Below are 18,024 nucleotides of genomic sequence, written 5' to 3' on the forward strand. Positions count from 1 at the left end.
CCCATTAAGTGATGGGATCCCCCAGATCTTTCATAGATCATAGGCTACTTTCACACTAGCGCCGGTACGGGGCCGTCGCACTGTGTCGGGCCGACGCATACTGTGCAAGCGCCGCACAACGGGGGCAGGGATGCTGTTTTTCCACGCATCCGCTGCCCCATTGTGAGGTGCGGGGAGGTGGGGGCGGAGTTCCGGCCGCGCATGCGCGGTTGGAAATGGCGGACCGTCGGCACAAAAAAGTTACATGTAGCGTTTTTTGCTGCCGGCGGTCCACCACAACACGACGCAACCGTCGCACGACGGTTGCGACATGTGTCAATACATCGCAATGCATCGCTAATGTTAGTCTATGGGGAAAAAACGCATCCTGCAGACGACTTTGCAGGATGCGTTTTTTCGCTAAAACGACGCATTGCGACGTATGCAAAAAAACGCTAGTGTGAAAGTAGCCTTAGTGATATTACAGACGGGAGATTCCAAGAGCGCTAGATTCAGGGGTAATCCTAGTGCTGACTGAGCCGTGCGCCTCCATCTAAGAGAGCGGCCACAACCCCAGACGATGCAGGGGCCGGAGCATTTTTATTGATTGAGGGAATTTCTGCGAGCAGCAAATTAATTAAAAATATTTTACCTGAACCTCCTGGGGCATCAAGGAAAACGGTCTCCCATTCCCACCTGGAATCTGAGACATAATTGCCAAATACCCCGATCTGTGGTCATCAACCAGAAGAGACTTATTAAGGCTGGTTTCACATTTGCGGTTGTGTCCGCAGCGTTTGTACCGCATATATCCGCATGCGTTGTGTATTCCTATATTTAACATTATCGACGCATGCGTTTTTGTTTGTTCGCGTTTTGCCGCGTTTGACGACGCATGCGTCGTCTCGTCGTTTGCGGCTTGGCGCGGAGATAAAACATGTAGTAATTTCTAGAGGCGTCTATATGCCGCCTGGAAACGCATGCGGTCGATTGCGCAAGTATTGCGACAAAAAAACACATTGCTGTCTATATGAACGCATGCGTTTACAAGCACATTCGTTTGGTTGCGTTCTTGAACGCATGCATTTCAATTGAGAAAAACATGTCTAGACAATGATAAGCCACCCCCCACCATCAAGGTGATAAAGGGAGGGTGTGGACAGTTGCAGGTCACTTCTCAGCAGACAGCCAAGCAGAGCAGACGGACCACAGTGGACAGCCAAGCAGAACAGACCGCCACCACCATGACATCCGCTGTTCCTGCTTGGACCTCCTCCACTGACACCACGATGCAGCAGGACCCAGGCATGGCCTTCCGCTCTACAAGCGCTATGGACTCTGGTATGGCTGCATGCTCTACGAGCACTATGGACTCTGGCATGGCTGCACGCTCTACGAGCACTATGGACTCTGGTATGGCTGCACGCTCTACGAGCACTATGGACTCTGGTATGGCTGCACGCTCTACGAGCACTATGGACTCTGGCATGGCTGCACGCTCTATGAGCACTATGGACTCTGGCATGGCTGCACGCTCTACGAGCACTATGGACTCTGGCATGGCTGCATGCTCTACGAGCACTATGGACACAGTGCAGCCGGACCCTGACAGGTCACCCACCAGGACCATGCCACGACATATGAGCCCATCAAGGCTTACCAGAACCCAGCAGTCACAGAAAAAAAACAAAAAAAAACCAGCGGACTCTTAGCATTCCTCCCCCTTCACCTCCCAATGTGTCTGTAAATGTCAGGTTTCTCTCACCCTTCCAGTGCGTCTCAAGCCTCTCATGTGTCAAGCCCCATCCCCGAACTACCAGACCCTTCTAGTTTCACTGCCCCTTCTCCTGCCACCTCTGCGTCGTCCACGGTTAGCCAGGCCTCAGTGCTTCACATCCCCCCGTTTACATCACTCTACCCCAAGCCGGCGCAGTAAATCAATTTTTTGGTTGTTACAAAATAAAAAAAGTTTGATTTGCCACAATTATGTTTGGTTTATTGTGTCTTCCGCCGACGGCAACACACACCTACTTTTTGGGCCACATCATATCTCCAGTAGTTTAAAAATAAAAAAATGCAGCTTTGTGTGTCTTTAGTATACAGGTATGAGGTGGGCCAAAAAATATTACATGTATCTCCATAATCTCTTTTTGTCTGTGCCTAGTGTGGCAGTCTGAAGAGAAAATGGTGGAAATACAGCGCAGACTTCTACTGAACAGGTCAGGTGTCAAAAAACTCATTAGTTGGGACACCTGACCTGGTGAGTAGAGAACTGCCTTGTATAACCACCACTTTCTCTTCTTTATGCATAATCTATTCCACACAAATTGAGGGGACAATGGTGGTCACTACATATCTATGCTCACCTGCACAGGTGTCAGAAATAGTGAATTCATGAGGCTGTAATATGTGCATGATGAATTCATTATTTCTGACACCTGACTTGATGAGTATAGATAGTGTGACAGTCATTGTCTCTTCAGTTTGTGTCCACTGGATGCAGCAGAACAGAATCAGGACGCAAGGACGTCAACAAACTTACCAATAAAGCAACATGGCTGCCATAACACTAGAAGTATGTGGCCAGTGTTTTATATCAGTATTTGTAAGCCAAAACAAGGAGTGGAACAATTAGAGTTACATTATGATATTAACATAATAACTAGCACCTCTGCCTTTATCACCCACTCCTGGTTTGGGATTACAAAAAATGATATTAAATACAGATCAAATATTGCAAGTTTAGTACAGGCTTGGTTTGGAGAGGAAAAAGATAGGAGACACGGTCAACACAACCAAAACTAAAGTTTATTAACCCCTTCCTGACATCAGACGTACTATCCCGTCGAGGTGGGGTGGGCCCGTATGACCGCCGACGGGATAGTACGTCATCATCGATCAGCGGCGCTCACGGGGGGAGCGCGGCCGATCGCGGCCGGGTGTCAGCTGCATATCGCAGCTGACATCCGGCACTATGTGCCAGGAGCGGTCACGGACCGCCCCCGGCACATTAACCCCCGGCACACCGCGATCAAACATGATCGCAGTGTACCGGCGGTATAGGGAAGCATCGCGCAGGGAGGGGGCTCCCTGCGGGCTTCCCTGAGACCCCCGGAGCAACGCGATGTGATCGCGTTGCTCTGAGGGTCTCCTACCTCCCTCCTCGCCGCAGGTCCCGGATCCAAGATGGCCGCGGCATCCGGGTCCTGCAGGGAGGGAGGTGGCTTACCGAGTGTCTGCTCAGAGCAGACACTTCGTAAGCCTGCAGCCCTGCACAGCAGATCGTCGATCTGGCAGAGTGCTGTGCACACTGCCAGATCAATGATCTGTGATGTCCCCCCCTGGGACAAAGTAAAAAAAAAAATTTTCCACATGTGTAAAAAAAAAAAAAAAAAATTCCTAAATAAATAATAATAAAAAAAAATATATTATTCCCATAAATACATTTCTTTATCTAAATAAAAAAAAAAAAACAATAAAAGTACATATATTTAGTATCGCCGCGTCCGTAACGACCCAACCTATAAAACTGCCCCACTAGTTAACCCCTTCAGTAAACACCGTAAGAAAAAAAAAAAAAAAACGAGGCAAAAAACAACGCTTTATTACCATACCGCCGAACAAAAAGTGGAATAACACGCGATCAAAAAGACTGATATAAATAACCATGGCACCGCTGAAAACGTCATCTTGTCCCGCAAAAAACAAGCTGCCATACAGCATCATCAGCAAAAAAATAAAAAAGTTATAGTCCTGAGAATAAAGCGATACCAAAATAATTATTTTTTCTATATTTTAGTTTTTATCGTATAAAAGCGCCAAAACATAAAAAAATGATATAAATGAGATATCGCTGTAATCGTACTGACCCGACGAATAAAACTGCTTTATCCATTTTACCAAACGCGGAACGGTATAAACGCCTCTCCCAAAAGAAATTCATGAATAGCAGGTTTTTGGTCATTCTGCCTCACAAAAATCGGAATAAAAAGCGATCAAAAATGGTCACGTGTCCGAAAATGTTACCAATAAAAACGTCAACTCGTCCCGCAAAAAACAAGACCTCACATGACTCTGTGGAGCAAAATGTGGAAAAATTATAGGTCTCAAAATGTGGAGACGCAAAAACTTTTTTGCTATAAAAAGCGTCGCTGGTTTCACACTTGCGTTTTTGTCTGCAGCGTTTTTTGCACAAAAAAACGCATGCGTTTTTTCCCTATATTTAACATTGAAAACGCATGCGGTTTTTTTGTACGCGTTTGGTCGCGTTTTCAAACGCATGCGGTTTTTTTCTGCATGCGTTCATTTTCAGAAATACAACCTGCAGTATTTTCTTGCGTTTTTAAGCACATGCGTTTGTTTGCGTTAAAAACGCATGCATTTTTATCGAAAAAAAACAGAAAACACACTGAAAAGCCACCCACCACCATCAAGGTGATAAAGGGATCCAAACCCTAACCCTAACTCTACCCCTAACCTCACCCCTAACCGTTTAATGAACATTTTCTGACAGTCATAGTGCCACGTATTTCAGTGCCACGTATTTCAGTGCCACGTATTTCAGTGCCACGTATTTCAGTGCCACGTATTTCAGTGCCACGTATCACGTATTTCAGTGCCACGTGTTTCAGTGCCACGTATTTCAGTGCCACGTATCACGTATTTCAGTGCCACGTATTTTAGTACCACGTATTTCAGTGCCACGTATTTCAGTGCCACGTATTTCAGTGCCACGTATTTCAGTGCCACGTATTTCAGTGCCACGTGTTTCAGTGCCACGTATTTAAGTGCCACGTATCACATATTTCAGTGCCACGTATTTAAGTGCCACGTATTTAAGTGCCACGTATTTCAGTGCCACGTATTTCAGTGCCACGTATTTAAGTGCCACGTATCACATATTTAAGTGCCACGTATTTCAGTGCCACGTATTTCAGTGCCACGTATTTCAGTGCCACGTATTTCAGTGCCACGTATTTCAGTGCCACGTATTTCAGTGCCACGTATCAAATATTTCAGTGCCACGTATTTCAGTGCCACGTATTTCAGTGCCACGTATTTCAGTGCCACGTATCAAATATTTCAGTGCCACGTATTTCAGTGCCACGTATCACGTATTTCAGTGCCACGTGTTTCAGTGCCACGTATTTCAGTGCCACGTATTTCAGTGCCACGTATTTCAGTGCCACGTATTTCAGTGCCACGTATTTCAGTCACGTTTAGGGTTAGGGTTAGGGGTAGGGTTAGGGTTAGGGTTGGAGGTAAAGTTAGGGTTAGGGTTTGGATTACATTTACGTTTGGATTAGGGTTGGGATTAGAATTATGGGTGTGTCAGGGCTAGGGGTGTGGTTAGGGTTACCGTTGGGATTAGGGTTAGGGGTGTGTTTGGGTTAGGGTTTCAGGTAGAATTGGGAAGTTTCCACTGTCCAGGCACATCAGGGGCTCTCCAAGCGCGACATGGCGTCCAATCTCAATTCCAGCCAATTCTGCGTTGAAAAAGTAAAACAGTGCTCCTTCCCTTCCGAGCTCTCCCGTGCGCCCAAAAAGGGGTTTACCCCAACATATGTGTTATCAGCGTACTCGGGACAAATTGAACAACAACTTCTGGGGTCCAAGTTCTCTTGTTATCCTTAGGAAAATAAAAATTTGGGGGGCTAAAAATCATTTTTGTGGAAAAAAAAAGATGTTTTATTTTCACGGCTCTGCGTTATAAACTGTAGTGAAACACTTGGGGGTTCAAAGTTCTCACAACACATCTAGATAAGTTCCTTGGGAGGTCTAGTTTCCAATATGGGGTCACTTGTGGGGGGTTTGTACTGTTTGGGTACATCAGGGGCTCTGCAAATGCAACGTGACGCCTGCAGACCAATCCATTTAAGGCTGCATTCCAAATGGCGCTCCTTCCCTTCCGAGCTCTGTCATGCACCCAAACAGTGGTTCCCCCCCACATATGGGGTATCAGCGTACTCAGGACAAATTGGACAACAACTTTTGGGGTCTAATTTATCCTGTTACCCTTGTGAAAATACAAAACTGGGGGCTAAAAAATCATTTTTGTGAAAAAAAAAAAGAATTTTTATTTTCACGGCTTTGCGCTATAAACTTTAGTGAAACACTTGGGGGTTCAAAGTTCTCAAAACACATCTAGATAAGTTCCTTAGGGGGTCTACTTTCCAAAATGGGGTCACTTGTAGGGAGTTTCAATGTTTAGGCACATCAGGGGCTCTCCAAACGCAACATGGCGTCCCATCTCAATTCCAGTCAATTTTGCATTGAAAAGTCAAATGGCGCTCCTTCCCTTCCAAGCTCTGCCATGCGGCCAAACAATGGTTTACACCCACATATGGGGTATCAGCGTACTCAGGACAAATTGGCCAACATTTTTGGGGGTCTAATTTCTTCTCTTACCCTTGGGAAAATAAAAAATTGGGGGCGAAAAGATCATTTTTGTGAAAAAATATGATTTTTTATTTTTACTTTGGGGGTCCATTTTCTCCTGTTACCCTTGGTAAAATAAAACAAATTGGAGCTGAAATAAATTTTGTGTGAAAAAAAGTTAAATGTTCATTTTTATTTAAACATTCCAAAAATTCCTGTGAAACACCTGAAGGGTTAATAAACTTCTTGAATGTGGTTTTGAGCACCTTGAGGGGTGCAGTTTTTAGAATGGTGTCACACTTGAGTATTTTCTATCATATAGACCCCTCAAAATGACTTCAAATGAGATGTGGTCCCTAAAAAAAAATGGTGTTGTAAAAATGAGAAATTGCTGGTCAACTTTTAACCCATATAACTCCGTCACAAAAAAAAATTTTGGTTCCAAAATTGTACTGATGTAAAGTAGACATGTGGGAAATGTTACTTATTAAGTATTTTGCGTGACATATGTCTGTGATTTAAGGGCATAAAAATTCAAAGTTGGAAAATTGCAAAATTTTCAAAATTTTCGCCAAATTTCCATTTTTTTCACAAATAAACGCAAGTTATATCGAATAAATTTTACCACTAACATGAAGTACAATATGTCACGAGAAAACAATGTCAGAATCGCCAAGATCCGTCAAAGCGTTCCAGAGTTATAGCCTCATAAAAGGACAGTGGTCAGAATTGTAAAAATTGGCCCGGTCATTAACGTGCAAACCACCCTTGGGGGTGAAGGGGTTAATGAGAAATATTATAAAGTTTATTAATGAGAAATATTATCATTGTAGAAAATAACTGGTACAGATCGAATTACAACTGGACATTTACACAACATTGTCCTGCCATGACAAACGTCCAATATCTGAATCAAAAAAGGCAGCAAATTGGTCCCGCATGTGACCTACTGCTGCAGTTGACCGCAGTGGGTGATGCTGGAAATCGGGCAGTGGGTGTGCAACTGGTTCATCCAGTTCAATGTTGGGTTGCTCCTTAACCATTATACAATTGTGCAGAACCACACAGGCTTTGACCACCTCGTCGACTGTTTCCACTTTTAGATTTATGGCTGATGCAAGAATGCGCCATTTAGCGACCAGAATGCCAAAGGTACACTCTACTGTTCTTCGGGCCCTGGTCAGTCTGCAGTTAAAGATCCTTCTAGTGTGGTTCAAGTCCCGACTGGAATAGGGCTTCAGTAGGTTTTCACACATCTGAAAGGCCTCATCCCCAACCATAACAAATGGCATTGGTGGTCCTTGAGTGTTGGGGAGAGGTTGTGGCGGGGGAAAATTGAAATTGTTACCATACACACGGCGGCCCATATCCGAGTTCTTTAAAGTTTGGGAATCATTGCCACGTCCAAAAGCACCAATGTCCACGGCGATGAAGCGACAGTTCGCATCAGCAATTGCCATGAGCACAACAGAAAAATATTTTTTGTAATTGAAGTACTCCGATCCTGTTCTGGCTGGTTTGATAATGCGAATGTGCTTTCCATCCACCGCTCCTAAACAGTTGGGGAAATCACACACACTCCAGAATTTCTCCGCAATTTCTAGCCACATGTCCAAGGTGGGTAGGGGTATAAACTCATCCCGAAGTACATTCCACAAAGCCCGGCAGGTGTCCGCAACTATTCCGGACAGGGTGGATATTCCAAGCCGGTATTGGAAGTGGAGGGATGATAAACTCTCTCCGTGGCCAGAAATCTGGAAGAAAAGCAAACACAAAAAACATTACAATCTATTCTTTTTATGGTGTGGTTACGCTAAAGAAAGGAAAATACCCCAAAAATACATGTCTGAAAACACTAAATTTGGACTGTCATTGGTTTAGATTTTGAACGTACCTTAATGTAACCCGCAGACGTTCCTCGGGTGGAATCGCTCTACGGAGCTGGGTGTCCTGTCGCCGTATGGGTCCTTGGACACGAGAAAGCAAATCCCGGAACGAGTCTTGCGACATTCGTGTGTATTCCTGGAATTTCTCCGGGTTGGCATTAAGCTCGGCATAGAGCGTGTGGTAGGCTCCACGGCTCTCACGTAGTTCGATAATGGTGTGCCTCCAAAAACGCCTACGTTGTCTCCTTCTCCATCTTTCGCGATTTCTGTCTTGCTCCCAAGCAAAAGCACAGGCAAGAAACAGTTTGAAGCTGAAATCCAGGTTGAAATAAAAGCTCTCCATGCGAAAATCCATCATGACACAGGATACAGTAGCAAACTGTTAAAATTTCAGTAGCCCTAGTGTCTATATATATATAGATCCCATAATACACGCCCTCTGTAGTCCCATTGGCGGTGTCTGGTTATCTAGATTTTTCTCTTGTGAAATTTCTCATCATGCGCACCAAAAACGCAAACGCAGGAAAAAACGCATGTAAACGCGTGCAAACGCAACGTTTTTTTAACCGCATGCGTCAACGCATGTGTCAAAAAAAACGCCGCGTTTGTACGCGTTCATATGCGTTTTTTCCACCACTTGCGGATGCGTTTTAAACGCTGCGGATTTAAACGCAAATGTGAAACTAGCCTGAGGTACAATTGAAGTGGAGACTTTCAGGTTTTATTTTTAAACAGAATTTTTATTGAATTTTCCAAAACAATATACAAATAGTATAAGGCAAAAAGACTTTTTCCATGACATATTGTAATTCATAGTAGTGAAAACTTTATTATATAGCTTGTGTTTAACATTTTTTACAATTTTCAAAGTTTGAATTTTTATGCCCTAAAATTAGAGAGATATGTCACATAAAATAGTTAATAAATAACGTTTCCCACATGTCTACTTTACACAATTTTCTGAAACATTTTTTTTGCTAGGAAGTTATAAAGATTAAAAGTTGACCAGCGATTTCTCCTTTTTCCCCCCAAATTTTTTTTTTAATTTACAAAACAATTTTTTTAGGGTTCACCTAACATTTGAAGTGACTGAGCTGCCTATACATCAGAAAATACCCAAAAGTCACACCATTCTAAAAACTGCACCCCTCAAGCTGCTCAAAACCACATTCAAAAAGTTTATTAACCCTTCAGATTCTTCAGGTCCTTCATAGGAATTTTTTAAAGGTGGAAAAAAAATGAACAAAAAAAAAATGAACATTTAACATTTTTTTCCACAAAAAAAATACTTTAGACCCAAGGTTTACAAGAAGAAAATGGACCCCAAAATTTATTGTGCAATTTATACTGAGCATGACAATACCGCATATGTGGAGGAAAACCACTGTTTGGGTGCACCGCAGAGCTTGGTAGGGAAGGAGCGCCATTTGACTAATTGAATGAAAAATTTGCTGAAAGAATTAGCAGATTCCATGTCGCGTTTGAAGAGCCCTTGATATGCCTAAACAGTGAAAATCCCCCTCAAGAGATGCCATTTTGGAAACTAGACCCCTCAGGGAATGGATCTAGATGTGTGGTGAGCACATTGAACTCTCGAGGGCTTCACAGAAGTGTATAACATTGAGCCGTAAAAAATCACATTTTCCTCACAAAAATATTATTTTAGCCTCAAATTTTGCATTTTCATAAGGGAAACAGGAGAAATTGCACCATACAATTTGTTGTGCAATTTCTCCTGGTTATGCGGATACCCCAAATGTGGGAGAATACTACTTTTGAGGCACAGTGCACAGCTCAGAAGGGAAGAGGTGCCATATGGGAGTTCGGATTTTGCTGAATGGTTTGAGAGTGCCATGTCACATTGGCAGAACTATTGAGGTGCCAGGACAGAACTCCCCCCATCATATTACAAACTACACTTAATGAATTCATCTAGGCGTGCAGTAATCATATTGACACCACGTGTGCCTCACAGAATTTTATACCATTGAGCGGTGAAGAAACGAGTAATTAAATTTTTAATTACATTTTTTGTTTTAGCCCCAAATTCCAAATTTTTCTAAGGGCTAATAGGAATTTTTTTCAAACAAACTGAGGTCCATTTTTTCCTGAGTGCGTCAATAACCTACATGTAAATTGAGAAATATTTTTGAGGCACAGTGCAAAGCTCATTAGTGAAGGACCGCATACTACAGTGCAGATTTTACTGTTATGGTTTGCGGGTGCCTTAACCCTCTCGGAGAGCCCCTGAGTTGCCAGAACCCCCAATAAATGACTCCATTTTATAAAAAACACCTCTAAATGAATTCATCTAGGGGTGTAGTGATCATGTTGACACCACGGGTGTGTCACATACTTTTATATCATTGGGCAGTGAAGAAAAAACAACTACATTTTTAACACCAAAATTTTGTTTTAGTCCCAGATTTTATATTTTCACACAAGTGGGTAAAAAGGGCACCTTAATTTGTCCAACAAGTTCTATTGAATGTGGCAATACCCCATATGTGGCTGTACAGTAGTGCTTGGCCATACTAGAGACTTGGAAGGGACAGAGCGCTATTTGCCTCCTGGAGCGCAGATTGTGCTATAATAGCTTGCGGACTCCATATACAGAGCCCCTAATTGCTAGAAGAGCAGAATCCCCCCTCAAGTGACCGCATTTTGGAAAATATACCTCTTCGAATTTATCTACAGGTGCAGTGACGATTTTGACTCCATGGGTGTTTTCCAGAAACAAGCAGCAATGAATGTTGCCTAGTCAAAGTTGCAAACTGTCGTTGTAGTGACCAGTACGTTGTAGTGACCAGTATGCTGCTATAATCAGTATGTTGCAGGCACCAGTACGTTATGCCCAGCTCGTGCTTCTGGAGACACACACCCATTAGTTAGGCGGGCTCTTGTTGCTTTAGAAATGCCAAATGTGGACATTATATGTGGTTTAGTTACACTGTGGGGTTCAGAAGGGAGAGGGGAGGCATTTGTATTTGAGAGTGCAGAATTTGTTGAATTTCTTTGGAAAGTTATGGAGCCATTTCACTTTTCCAGAGCCTTTGTGCTTCCAGTAACGTGGAAGCCCCCTATATTTCCGTTAACAGATGACAGACCTGAGTGGGAACTTGCTTTTTTGTGGATTGATTTGAAGCTTTTATTGGGAACATTTTACATAATGTTTGGGATTACATTTATAAAGCGCTCTACGCTGAGCACTTACTCTGGGGCTTCCATCTAAATCTCCAAGGGACGAGATTCAGATGAAACCCCCGGGATCCATTCACTTTAATGAGGCAGCAGAGTTATTCTGAACTTTCGTCTGGCCTCTGTTCAGCTTTGTCCTTCTATTCAGAAATGCACAAAACTGTGGCCGACAGCACTTTTATGCAGTCCTAAAAAGATGGACACCATCGGTTCACAGGTCCTATGGCGTCCACAGTGTCTCCATCTAACTCACTATAGGGAATATTCTGCTGGGATTCAGTCTGAATCACATACGTCAGAGATTTACATTGGTGTAAGCGCTCAGCGCAGAATAAATGTGAGCCAAGCCTTACTGCGATCTTTGGTGAGACAGAACAAACAAAACAGCAGGTGAAGAATTGGTTTTATTTATTTTTTACATTATTATTATTATTTATTTATATAGCGCCATTAATTCCATGGTGCTGTACATGAGAAAAGGGGTTACAGATAACATTTACAGTAAACAAATTTACAATGACAGACTGGTGCAGAGGGGAGAGGACCCTGTCCTTGCGGACTTACATTCTACATCATTCCTCATGCAGTATAAGCGATTAGGCAACTTTACTCTTTGGTTCAGTGATACCAGATTTATATTGTTTTTTTGTTTGGCTGCTGTCACACACTTAAAAAATGCTTTTTATTGCGCATCACCATATCATGTGAGGGCATGTTTTTTGCGAGACGAGTTGACGTTTTTATTATTATGATTTTTGGGAGGAAGAATGAACAAAAATCAGCAATTCAGGATTCTTATTTTGTTGTTATGTCGCTCCGCATGTGGTAAAATTGATAAGACAGTTTGATTACAGCGATATCACAGTTTTATCTTTTTAATGTTTTGGCACTTTCACACAAAACAATTTATAGAAAAAAAGCTTGCAATTTGTTACCATCTTTTCAGTTAGCCATTAAAAGGTATCAACCACTGAGGACTCTCAATTCTAAATATTATTCTATCTACTGGCTAACACGGTACCAAGATATATATCTTTCCTGTTGAAAAAATTATTATTTTTGCATTCCTTTATTCTGAGAGCTATAACCTTTTTATTTTTCCACTGATGGATCTGTATGATGGCTCCTTTTTTGCAGGCAAGATGACGTTTCAGCGGTACCATGTTTATTTATATTTATTTTTTTGATCGCTTTTTATTCCACTTTCTGTTCAACGGTATGATGACAAAGCATTGTTTTTTGTCTTGTTTTTTATTTAATTTTTATGGTTTCACTAAAGGGGTTAAATAGTGGGACAGTTTCATAGGTGTGTTTGTTCTGGATGCGACGATACCAAATGTGTACTTTTATTGCTTATTTTTTTTTATTCAAATATTTATGGGTACAATATATTTTTACTTTTTATTTTTGATTTTTTTTATATTTTTACATTTTTTCTAAACTTTTTTTTTTTTTTTTTACTTTCTTTAACTTTTTTTTTACTTTGTCCCACTATGGGACTTTCATTTTTTCCAGGCTGATCACTTGTATAGCATGGGGATACAGGAGCATCCCTATGCTATGCAAACTGTCACCGCTGCTCTGACACACAAAGTTGCCGATTATGATAAAGCAACTTTGCTAGCTCAGGTCATCGTCACAACATTGGGTCACCATGGCAACGATCAGGACCCCACAAAGATGTTGCAGGGTCTCCGAACCAAAGGCAAAGAGGCGGTCTGCTGTGAGCTCGATCACATCACTTAGGGGATTAAAGTACCGCAGGAGCGGTGTGGGACCACTCCTGGCACTGAGTGTCGGGTGTCAGCAGTCAGAATCAGGTGAATCCCAGCGGTGATCGTGTTTGCACAGGCCGTGTGAGAGCAAAATTGTCGAGATGTCAATATGACCCAGGTTACAGGGACATATGGATACGTCCAAGGTGGGAAAGGGGTTAAAGCCAAACATGAGGAATGACAAGGGATTGCCTTAATAGTGGACAACCACTTTAAGAAAATGCAATTATTGGTTAAAACATTTCCAACATTCTGAACATGGAAAAGGCTTCTCCCCTGTGTGACTGCTCTGATGTTTATTACGAGTTAATTTCTGTGCAAAATATTTTCCACATTAATCACATGAAAGAGGCTTCTCCCGACTGTGAATTCTTTTGTGACTAACAAAATCTGATATCTGTTTAAAACATTTCCCACATTCTGAACATGAAAAAGGCTTCTCCCCTGTGTGGGTTCTCTGGTGCATAACAAAATCTGATTTATGCTTAAAACACTTCCCACATTCTGAACAGCAAAAAGGTTTCTCCACTGTGTGAGCTCTCTGGTGCTTAACAAAGTTTGGTTTCTGTGTAAAACATTTCCCACATGCTGAACAGGAAAAAGGCTTCTCCCCTGTGTGAGTTCTCTGGTGCACAACAAGATTACGTTTGTGGTTAAAACATTTCCCACATTCTGAACATGAAAAAGGCTTCTCCCCTGTGTGAGTTCTCTGGTGACTAAGAAGATTTGATTTATTCACAAAACATTTCCCACATGCTGAACAGGAAAAAGGTTTCTCCCCTGTGTGAGTTCTCTGGTGCGCAACAAGAATAAATTTATGGTTAAAATATTTCCCACATTCTGTGCAGGAAAAATACTTCACCCCTGTGTGAGTTCTCTGGTGCTTAAACAAATTTGTTTTCTGGTTAAAACACTTCCCACATTCTGAACAGGATAAAGGCTTCTCCCCTGTGTGGGTTCTCTGGTGTGTAACTACCGTATTTTCCGGCGTACAAGACGACTTTTTAACCCCTAAAAATTGTCCCAAAAGTCGGGGGTCGTCTTGTACGCCGGGTACGGCGTGTGCAGGGAGCGATGCTGGATGATTCCCAGGGTCTCAAGGAGAGGAGACTCTCCTTCAGGCCCTGGGATCCATATTCATGTTAAAAATAAAGAATAAAAATAAAAAATATGTATATACTCACCCCTCCGAGAAGCCTGGCTCTCACCGCTGTCAGCGTCTGCCTCCGTTCCTAAGAATTGCGAGCCTGAAGGACCTTTGATGATGTCACGGTCAGGTGACTGGTCACATGAGCGGTCACGGACCAATCACAGGCCAGTCACCTGACCGTGACATCATCGAGGTCCTTCAGGCTGCATTTCTTAGGAACGGAGGCAGACGCTTGCAGCGGTGACAGCCAGGCTTCTCGGAAGGGTGAGCATATACATATTTTTTATTTTTATTCTTTATTTTTAACATGAATATGGATCCCAGGGCCTGAAGGAGAGTCTCCTCTCCTTCAGACCCTGGGAACCACACGCTGTATAAGATGACTGGGCTTATAAGATGACCCCAGTCTTATACAGCGGGCATATCCCAAATTCCATATTTTATATGGAAAAGTTGGGGGTCGTCTTATACGCCCAGTCGTCTTATACACCAGAAAATACGGTAGTTTATATTTGTGGTTAAAACATTTCCCACATTCTGAACAGGAAAAAGGCTTCTCCCCTGTGTGAGTTCTATGGTGCACAACCAAATCTGATTTCTCGTTAAAACATTTCCCACATTCTGAACATGAATAAGGCTTCTCCCCTGTGTGAATTCTCTGGTGCTTAAGCAAATATGATTTCTGGTTAAAACATTTCCCACATTCTGAACAGGAAAAAGTGTTCTCACTTGTGTGGGTTCTTTGATGTATAACAAGCTTTTGTTTCTCGATAAAACATTTCCCACATGCTATACAGGAAAAAGGCTTCTCCCCTGTGTGGGTTCTCTGGTGCTTAACCAAACCTGATTTCTCGTTAAAACATTTGCCACATTCTGAACATGAAAACGGCTTCTCCCCTGTGTGGGTTCTGTGGTGCGTAACCAAAGCCGATTTCTGGTTAAAACATTTCCCACATTCTGAACAGGAAAATGGATTTTCCCCTGTGTGAGTTCTCTGGTGCTTAAACAAAATAGTTTTATGTTTAAAACACTTCCCACATTCTGAACAGGAAAAAGGCTTCTCCCCTGTGTGGGTTCTCTGGTGTGTAACTAGTTTATATTTGTGGTTAAAACATTTCTCACATTCTGAACACGAATAAGGCTTCTCAACTGTGTGAATTCTCTGGTGCTTAAGCAAATATGATTTCTGGTTAAAACATTTCCCACATTCTGAACAGGAGAAAGCGTTCTCACCTGTGTGAGTTCCTTGATGTATAACAAGCTTGTGTTTCTGGTTAAAACATTTCCCACATTCTGAACAGGAAAAAGGCTTCTCCCCTGTGTGGGTTCTCTGATGCTTAACCAAAACTGATTTCTCGTTAAAACATTTCCCACATTCTGAACAGGGAAAAGGCTTCTCCCCTGTGTGGGTTCTCTGGTGCGTAACTAGTTTATATTTGTGGTTAAAACATTTCTCACATTCTGAACATGAATAAGGCTTCTCAACTGTGTGAATTCTCTTGTGCTTAAGCAAATATGATTTCTGGTTAAAACATTTCCCACATTCTGAACAGGAAAAAGCGTTCTCACCTGTGTGGGTTCTTTGATGTATAACAAGCTTCTGTTTCTCGATAAAACATTTCCCACATGCTGAACAGGAAAAAGGCTTCTCCCCTGTGTGGGTTCTCTGGTGCTTAACCAAAACTGATTTCTCGTTAAAAGATTTCCCACATTCTGAACATGAATAAGGCTTCTCCCCTGTGTGAATTCTCTGGTGCTTATGCAAATATGATTTCTGGTTAAAACATTTCCCACATTCTGAACAAGAAAAAGCGTTCTCACCTGTGTGGGTTCTTTGATGTATAACAAGCTTGTGTTTCTGGTTAAAACATTTCCCACATGCTGAACAGGAAAAAGGCTTCTCCCCTGTGTGGGTTCTCTGGTGCTTAACCAAAACTGATTTCTCGTTAAAACATTTGCTACATTCTGAACATGAAAACGGCTTCTCCCCTGTGTGGGTTCTGTGGTGCTTAACCAAAGCCGATTTCTGTTTAAAACATTTCCCACATTCTGAACAGGAAAATGGCTTCTCCCCTGTGTGGGTTCTCTGGTGCTTAACCACAGCTGTGTGGGTTCTTTGGTTTATGGTATTTCCATATTCTGAATGTGAAAATGACTTCTTTTCTTTAGGAGCAGATTGTGTTTTAATGCTTATTGTGTGACTTTCATTTTCCTTTGTAGTCAGTAATAAATCAGGAGACAGGACCTGTTTCAAAAGATCAGATGACAGAACTTTGCTGTGAAGGGATGATGGTATATCTGAAGTCATGGCATTCAATTCAGTTGCATCCTGTGGGATTTCAAGATCATCCGATTTAAAAATTGAAGATGTCAGCTGTCCCTCTGATCTCCGGGTGCAGTCATCTGCTAAGAAAAAAACAATTATTTTTGAATAAAATATCATTGAATTTTATATTTTTGAACATTTCTACTTAAAAGGGAGTCGGTCACCCCAAAAATGGCCTATAAACTAAGGCCACCGGCATCAGGGGCTTTTCTACAGCATTCTGTAATGCTGTAGATAAGCTCTCGATGTAAACTGAAAGATGAGAAATAAAGGTTAGATTATACTCACCCAGGGGCGGTCCCACTGCGGTCCGGTTTGATGAGCATCGCGGTCTGGGTGCCCTATTGAGGGCAGAGCAAAGTACTCCAGTGCGCAGGCGCTGGGAAAGGTCAGAGGCGCCCGCGCACTGTAGTTCTTTGCTCTGCCCTCAACAGGGCAAAGTACGCCTGCGCCGGAGCCGCGGCAGGAAGACAAGAAGAGGACATCATCCTATGAAGATGGGAGGCGCCGGACCCGAACCGCGACGCCCATCGGACCGGACCGCAGCGGGACCGCCCCTGGGTGAGTATAATCTAACCTTTATTTCTCATCTTTCAGGTTACATCGGGGGCTCATCTACAGCATTACAGAATGCTGTAGATAAGCCCCTGATGCCGGTGGCCTTAGTCTATAGGCCATTTTTGGGGTGACAAATTCCCTTTAAACTGTCCATAAAAATGGCAAGCTATGTAAAAAAAACTGTAATTATTTACCAAGACAATGACAGTTCACAGTCTAATAGACAACATTAATAGATAGTTACATAGTTGTTGAAGGAAGACTTTAAGTCCATCTAGTTCAACCCATAGCCTAACCCAACATGCCCTAACATGTTGATCCAGAGGAAGGCAAAAAAAAACCCATGTGGCAAAGAGTAAGCTCCACATTGGGGAAAAAAATTCCTTCCCGACTCCACATACGGCAATCAGACTAGTTTCCTGGATCACATGAATCAGTAGTGCATGGTGTTCAACTGTTTGTTCATTCTGCCTCCCAAATATTGAATAAAAAGAAACTAATCAATGTTATGTAGGCGAAAATAATATCAATTCTCATCTCACAAAAAACAAGCCCTCACTCAGGTCCATCATTTGTAAATGGAAAAACAGACTACACACATGTTCAAAATTGTTGTTACACCTCGTTTAATGACAGAAAATCCCACAACAGTCAAAAAATAACTTGAATCTGACAAAAGTAATAATAAATAATCTATGAAAATGAACATCAGACATTGCTTTTTAACCATGCTTCCACAGAATAAAAAAAAATAAAACTTATGAAATAGGCATG

The 18,024-nt window shown here is 42.3% G+C and overlaps 1 protein-coding gene across 2 annotated transcripts in view; it reads right to left on the minus strand.

Moving 5' to 3' along the window:
- Positions 1 to 9,067: 9,067 nt before the first annotated feature.
- The window catches only part of LOC143790556 (uncharacterized), a 37,946-nt gene continuing 28,989 nt past the window's right edge, over positions 9,068 to 18,024 (minus strand). The window contains exons 6-7 of one of the 2 annotated variants that reach the window (XM_077279130.1): positions 14,871 to 16,772; positions 9,068 to 14,191 (exon numbers count right to left, since the gene is read on the minus strand). In XM_077279130.1, coding sequence (XP_077135245.1) covers positions 13,551 to 14,191; positions 14,871 to 16,772 — 2,543 coding nt within the window. In that variant the 3' untranslated portion in view covers positions 9,068 to 13,550. Of the gene's footprint in view, positions 14,192 to 14,588; positions 16,773 to 18,024 lie in introns of those variants that run through there. The other variant, XM_077279129.1, reaches the window with a different exon arrangement.

Source organism: Ranitomeya variabilis, unplaced genomic scaffold (assembly GCF_051348905.1).
Source record: "Ranitomeya variabilis isolate aRanVar5 unplaced genomic scaffold, aRanVar5.hap1 Scaffold_398, whole genome shotgun sequence".
Taxonomy (NCBI): Eukaryota; Metazoa; Chordata; class Amphibia; order Anura; family Dendrobatidae; genus Ranitomeya; species Ranitomeya variabilis.